General features: G+C 36.4%; 1 protein-coding gene across 1 annotated transcript in view; it reads left to right on the top strand.

The window, feature by feature from the left end:
• The first annotated feature begins 324 nt into the window (after positions 1-324).
• The window catches only part of LOC106873628 (coatomer subunit gamma-2), a 32,708-nt gene continuing 25,370 nt past the window's right edge, over positions 325-7,662 (top strand). The window contains exons 1-5 of the mRNA XM_014921076.2: positions 325-475; positions 3,671-3,720; positions 4,908-4,988; positions 5,814-5,885; positions 6,852-6,931. Coding sequence (XP_014776562.1) covers positions 436-475; positions 3,671-3,720; positions 4,908-4,988; positions 5,814-5,885; positions 6,852-6,931 — 323 coding nt within the window. The 5' untranslated portion in view covers positions 325-435. The remainder of the gene's footprint in view (positions 476-3,670; positions 3,721-4,907; positions 4,989-5,813; positions 5,886-6,851; positions 6,932-7,662) is intronic.

The raw sequence follows: 7,662 nt of genomic DNA on the forward strand, positions 1-7,662 counted from the left end.
GACTAAAGGCGGTGCTCCAGCATGGCCGCAATCAAATGACTGAAACAAGTAAAAGAGTATATTGCCGGAAAAAAAAAAACTTTCTTAGATTGCAAAACATACACTGAACTTTTTGGGGGAATAAAAGAAACTACTGCACTTTGATCTCAGCCAACTAAAATCAAATCAAACTTTTTTTCTTGCTTGGAAAGTTTTATTATCATTGTTTTATTTTTTTTTTTAGTTCGTTATACATTTTACATTCATTTTTTTTTTATTTATTTTTTATTGAGAATTATTTTTGCATTTATTTTTAAGATGAAATAAAAGAGTAAGGGAGATAACTCTCAACTTCCCTTTTGCTGGATGTTAAAACGGAAGTTACTATATCGACCAAAGTGACGTGTATTGCTTCGACCATAATATTCCCACTTTTCCTCGAGTGTTCAAAAGTGTATGGAAATGCTTCGAAGCAACAAAAAAGACGAAGAAGATGGTAAGAAACATATTCATTCATTATATAAATACCTAATGTCTGTCGATCTATTTTCCTTTCGTTCGTGTTGACATGACAATAGACCAATTATTTATTAAATAACTCTTGTGTTCTTTGATGGAGGTGTGGACGTGGTTATTTCTGCATTAACAACATATAATACACGTTTCAGAAGCGTAAAAGTTTTTACCATTATTCTTGTCGATAAAATGGCAAAAATAAATCGTCGTTCTGTTTGTTTATTAACATGTATCTTTAAATTTATGCATTCGTTAATTACTTCGATCTGTGTTATTTCGGTAAAGAGAAGAATGACCGTTTCCGACACGTAAACAATTACAACTCAAGAAAAATGTGATTTGAGATTTTTTTCATACATGATTCTAGTTTATTTCTCATAATTTTAAGAGTTCTTAACGATCAAATTTTTGTCTCACTTTTTCTTTATTACTTCATTTCTTGTCGATCTGTTCTGTGATAATATAAATATATGTATTTCACAGAATAAATAATTTTACGTTAATATGTTAAGCTATGAGAGCTAAATATTAAATTCGGTAGCTTCCCTACATCAACTCAATGTATATAAATATATACAGTAAATATATACTGAAAATATGATCTGGGAAAAAATAGCTGAAAATAGCAGCTAAGTCTTCTAATTACACTGCATCTTGACAAAAAGTTAGTCTTAAGTATACTGTTTGGAAATATATAACCATAGGCCTATAGTCACCGCTAAAACGCCTTTGATCATAGATGTGACCAGGGCTTACTTGGCCTAAACAACAACGGCGAATGGATTTTAAAAATGAAGGTACTTCATATGGTTTGGATGAGAAAATAATTGTAAAGTCAGCAAATATCTTGGAATTGTTATCCCAGCTGCTATGTAATGAACATCATCTTGTGGTATTAGAAATATAGTAAACTACGCCTCTAACTTTCTCATATCGTGGCCCTTCACTAATCCTTTCAATACCTTTAAGTGGTGAATGGATTCTCGAGGGGCTCACGATACGACAAGGATGGTACTATAGACGCATGAGGATTCCGTGTCAGTTCTTAGCAGAAGCTAATCTGAAATTATCCGTGTAGTTAGTAGGTAAAAATTATATTAAATGTATATCTTCTTTGCTTCCTTTCTTTACGTGATAATGTAAGCGTGCCGATGTTTTCTTTTGTGTAGCAGCTGATAGGTTTGTATCTATGCTCACTACCATTATTAACTCAACGTAAGACGGCAAGCTGGCAAAATCGTTAGCACGCCGGACAAAATGCTTAACGGTATTTCGTCCGTCTCAAATTCCTTTCATGGTTGATGTAATCGACTTATTCCCTCCCCGGAAATTACTGACCTTGTGCCAAACTTTGAAACCATTATTAACTAAGTGAAGCGGAAGTAAAGAAAACTGGTACAAGAAAAGTTAGAAACGCTCATAGGTGTATAAATTTGACAGGTGGTTATTATTGATTTGTGTCACCAGTGACTTGTATTTGATAGTAATTGCACATTTTTGCTGTACATTTGATGGTTATTGAAGTTTTAGTTATTTTGAATTGTATTTCTACAGACCTGGATTGGCATAATTTCATTTAAAAATCGTGGATAGTTTAAATCTAAATAAATTAAAGTGGTTTTGACATTTATGAAACTCCTGGTATATTTGAAGTGAGAGTACAAAGAAAAGAAAGGTGGACTCTCTACTTCATGACCATCAGCTTGTTTCTATAATGTTATACTCTAATCTGCAATTGAGCATATATAATTCTTTGGAAAATACAAAACTTGTAAAATTTATTAATAGTGTATTTTCTGCCATGTACAAGGGTCAGCAGAAAAGTTCATAGGCTGACCAAGATACTCTCATGGAATGTGACCAAATGAGGTTTATTTCCCAACATAGTCCTCCTTGCAGTCCACACAGTTCTTCCATCAGTGTTTCAGTGAGGGGATCCCGTTGGTGAAGCTTTCATCCTGTTAGTCAAAAAAGTCAATCAACAGCAGATATGATGTCGTCATCACTGAAGTATTAGTTCTCAGTCAAGTGGGGGTTTTTTTTTATGTTGGAGAACAGCTGATGGTCAGATGGGGCCAAATCAAGAGAATAAGGAGGGTGATCAACTAGTTCAAAGTCATAGACATGCACAGCAGCCATTGAAACCAAGGACTTATGTGATGGAGCATTGTCCTAATGAAACAAGACCCCTTTTGCAGCTGCCTCAGCAAGTTGGCATAGTACTTTCTATTGATGGTGTGGTCCTTTTGAAAATAGTCAATAAACTAAATGCCTTTTGCATCCCAATAAGCCGAGACCATCACCTTCCCTGCATATGAAACAACCGTGGCCTTCTTTGGAGCAAGTGAGGAGGAGTGTTTCCACTGCATGGATTGTCTCTGACTCAAAGTAATGAACCCAATACTTATTCTGGGTTAGAAAACGTTTAAAGAAACCAGCTGGATCTGCCTGAAACAATGTTAGATTTTCCTGTTACGTGATCAGCCTGGTATGCTTTAGATCAGGTGTCAGAAGCTGTGGCACCCACCAAGCACAAACCTTCATCATACCAAAATTATTGTGCAGAACATTTTCAACTCTCTCACAGAATATGCTAATAGCATTGGCTGTTTGATTTATAGTTAATCGTTTGTCCTCACCATGTGGTGAACACAATCAATGTTTTCCTCAGTGTTGTCAGTTGCAGGACATCCAGATCATGAGTCATCTCCAAGACTCTCTTGCCCTCCTAAATTTGGCTGCCCACATTTGCACTGTTGATAAAGCTGAAGCGTCATCCTCTAATCTAGCAACCATATCAGCATGAACATCCTTGAGAGCTAAAACTTTTTTTCTGCAGGTACTTGATAACACCACAATGCCAAATTTTGTGTATTTTCAAGAGAAGTTGCTACCAGTTACTTTTGAAGTCTTCTTTAAATAGTCAGACTGTCAGTTTACCTGGAAAGAAACAATGTAGTTATTAATAAAGAAGGTTGAAATTAATACATGCAAGATATCACAGTTCTAGCATCACTCCTCCATAGTCAGCCGATGAACCTTTCAGTCCACTCTCATGTATGAAAGTGCAATATTTGGGTTTTAATTAGATTTTGTTTCATTCTGTTTTTCTTTTGCTGTAATATTTGTCTCTGTTTATACTACATTGCGAGTTATTTATACTTATTTATTACAGGGGGAAGTAACCCTTACAATCATTTGGAGAAAGCCACTGTACTTCAAGAGGTATGGTCAATCTTTTTCATTGAATTATAAGGGTTATCCGTTTCACTGGACTGATAGAGATCATACATTTACAAATTGGAGTAAATTCCTAGGAGACTGCTGGGAGATTATTAATAGCTTTGTTGCTACTAAAACTTCAAGATATATCTTTGTTTTCTAGAACAGTATCATAAAGGTGGAAATAATCCCATTTATAATAATACAAGGGTGCAAAACATTTAAAACTAAATCTAACATTACCCAATAAGCTCATAAAAGCTAACCCTTTTAATCATAAAGATCTGTTGAGCAAACGCTTATCTCTGATGAGTATGGTGTTATGTAAATGACAAAATAATCTCTCCTATCAAATAGGAAGGACCCTGGTCTAAAAGAGATAGCCTTCACCACTAGAGGACTTGAACATGGCACTAGGTAAAAAGCACTTGGTGATGGTGTCACATAGAAAACACTGTTGATGGTGCCACGTGAAAAGCATTGATGGTGCCACATAAAAAGCACTGGTGCTGGTGTCACATAGAAAACACTGGTGTTGGTGCCACATAAAAAGCGCTGGTGCTATATAAAAAGCTGTAAAGTGATTGGCATTAGGAAGGGCATCCAGCTGTGGAAACCAAGAAGACCCATGCCCGACAGCAGAAGTGTTAAGATTGATCCTTCTGGTTGTGTAAGGCACCTATGGTGGTGCCATGTAAAAACGCCTGTTCAGCAACACATAAAGACGCCTGTGTGGCAACATGTAAAGGCACCTGTGCAGCACCAAATAAAAGCATCCGTGCAACATCATGTAAAAACATCTGTGAAGCAACACGTGAAAGTGCCCACGTGGTGCCTCATAAAAGCATCCAGCATGCTCTGTAAGGTGGTTGGCTTTAGGAAGGGCATCCAGCCATAGAAACCATGCCAAATCAGACTGGTGTCTGGTGCAGTCACCCAGCTTGCCAGCCCTGGTCACACTGTCCAACCCATACCAGCATGGACAACGAATGTTAAATGATGATGATGATAATGATTAAGGTGGATGCAGTAAAGATCAGTTTTAGAGGAGGGAAGTAAAGGATAGGAAACAAGTGTGTCAGGGAAGTGGAGGAGGAAGAGGTGGTAAGGGACAGTAGTAGGGATGCAATATTTCCTACAAGTCTACAACAACTTAATACTAAAATATATATTTCATTTTCTGATTCCAGGCTAGAACCTTCAATGAATCTCCTATAAATCCAAGAAAATGCAGTCAGATATTAACCAAAATTCTTTACCTCCTGAATCAGGTTTGTCTTTATCAAATTATTTTAGCCTTGTGTGCAGTATGTTATCACATATTTAAAATGGTTTAAATTCACCACTTTTACAAAGATTTTTTTTTTATTTTATTTAAAACTACCATATCTGTTTCATTATAATTATTCTTCATTGCCTATGAAATTTCTTACTGGTTCAATTATGAGCAACTTTCTACATTTTGTTTGACGTAAATAACTTGTTCCCAAAACAGTAATAAACAATCTCTCTAATACTCTAATGTGTGTGTGTGTGTATATATATATATATATATATATATATATATATATATATATATATATATATATATATATATATATATATATATATAGAGAGAGAGAGAGAGAGAGAGAGAGAAAGAGAGAGATACACATGCACACAAACTGGCACTCCATCAGTTACAATGATGAGTGTTCCAGTTGATGCAATCTGAAATTAGCACGCAAGTAGCTAAGCACTCCACAAACACTCATACCCTTAACATAGTTCTCAGGGAGGTTCAGTATGACCCAGGTTGGCTCTTTGAATTATAAGTGCAACTCATTTTTGCCAGGGGAGTGGACTCAAGCAATATGAAATAAAGTGCCTTGCTGAAGGACACAGTGCACCACCTCTTTCTTTTCTTCCCTGAGTGTCAACATAATAATATCAACTGTGAATATCCCCATATTTTTGTTTGTTTTTTTTTTGTCATTTGTATTTGTTTTCTGTTATGTATATATATATATATATATATATATATATATATGTATCTTCTTTATTAAAACAATTCAACTCTAGAAATACATTTTGTTGTATCAAACTCATTTTTACAGGGAGAAAATTTTGGCCGGACTGAGGCAACAGAAGCGTTTTTTGCCATGACGAAGCTATTCCAGTCAAAAGATGTAAGTTTTTAGCTTTTTATTTAGCCTTCTTTCAACATGGTCCATTTCAATAACCTTTTCCGACACTTAGAAAATGATAAATAGATACTAGTGTGAATTTATGAATTATCATCTTTCAGCTTTTTCTAATATCATGGACTCTCCCATTGTTAGATGGCATATGGGGGTTCGGCAAGTTCTTGCTGAACAACCACACAGATGATTTGGTTATAGTGATCAGATGTTTGTGTTCACATAGGCTCACCCCCTCCATCAAATTGACTTTACCTGTACAGGTGCACCATGCGCTACATGTCAGAGCAGCGTGAAATGAAGTGCTTTGCTCAAGAACACAACCCAACGCCCAATCTGGGAATCGAAACCATGATCTCGCAATTGTGAGTGCAACACCCTAATCACTAAGCCATATACACCTTCAGTAGCTGGCTAGGCAGAAGACTGCACCATACTTCTGTGTTTTGGCATGGTTTTTACAGCCCTTCCTAACACCAACTACCCAGCAGAGTGGACTGAGTGCTTTTTACATGGCACCAGCACAGGTAAGGTCAGTTTTGGCATGGTTTTTACAGCTGGGTGTCCTTCCAAATACCAACCACTCTACAGTGTGGATTGGATGCTTTTTAAGTGGCACCAGCACTGGCAGGGTCACCAAGTAACTTGCAAAACAAAGATCCTTTGAGAGGGGAGGGGGTATTGGAGGAGGGGATTTTGTGTCAAATGATGAAAGGTTATAGTGGGGCAGAGTAACAGAAACAGGTGTCTTGCTGTAGGGGAGGTACATGGTTAACCAGCCAGATATATATATATATATATATATATATATATATATTTGAAGAAAAGCAGCAAAAATTCAATAGGTTATAGCAGTACGTACGTTTCGTACAAACTTCATTTATTTATGTAGTGAGAACACCACATAAGATGTGCAATGAAAATGTACTCAATAATATTTTTTGTGTTCTTCAGATGACAGTTCGTAGATTGGTTTACCTTGGCATTAAAGAAATGTCCAGCATTGCTGATGATGTTATCATAGTTACCAGCAGGTGAGTTCCATGGACATAATTTGGATCTTAATACACTGCACCCACTCTAACCACTGTGCCTCACTTCCATCTTGCACCTTTGCTTTCGGATAAAAATTTTTTAATCTCTTACTTGTTTCAGTCATTACACTGTGGCCATGCTGGGGCACCACCTTGAGGAATTTTAGTCAAACTAATCGACCCCATACTTTTTTTTTTTTTAAGCCTGATACTTATTCTGTCAAACACCTTTGCTGAACCACTAAGTTACAGGGATGTAAACACACCCACACCTGTTGTCAAGGTGGACAGGGACAAACACAAACAGAAAGGCACACACATATATACGATAGGTTTCTTTTCAGTTTCCATGTACCAAAGACTCTTGCCCAAGGTGCCACCACACAGTAGGACTGAACTCGGGACCATGTGTTTGGGAAGCAAACTTCTTACTACACAACCACACCTGAGCCTATGAATAGGACAGAGTCTTTTTTTTGTCTGCCTTGCTGGGTTGCCGCCAACCTTGCAAGCAACACATGCAAAAGAAGCTGCTTGAAGCTGACATTTTTCATTTCATTCCTGGCTCTCATGGGAATAGAAATTGCATTCTCGTTTAAGCTTTAATTTAAAGTAACATATATATATTTATATGTGCACATAAATATATATGTATCTATATTACACATACATCTACATGTAACATGTATATATATATATATATATATATATATATATATATATATATATAT

This window comes from Octopus bimaculoides, chromosome 15 (assembly GCF_001194135.2).
Source record: "Octopus bimaculoides isolate UCB-OBI-ISO-001 chromosome 15, ASM119413v2, whole genome shotgun sequence".
Taxonomy (NCBI): domain Eukaryota; kingdom Metazoa; phylum Mollusca; class Cephalopoda; order Octopoda; family Octopodidae; genus Octopus; species Octopus bimaculoides.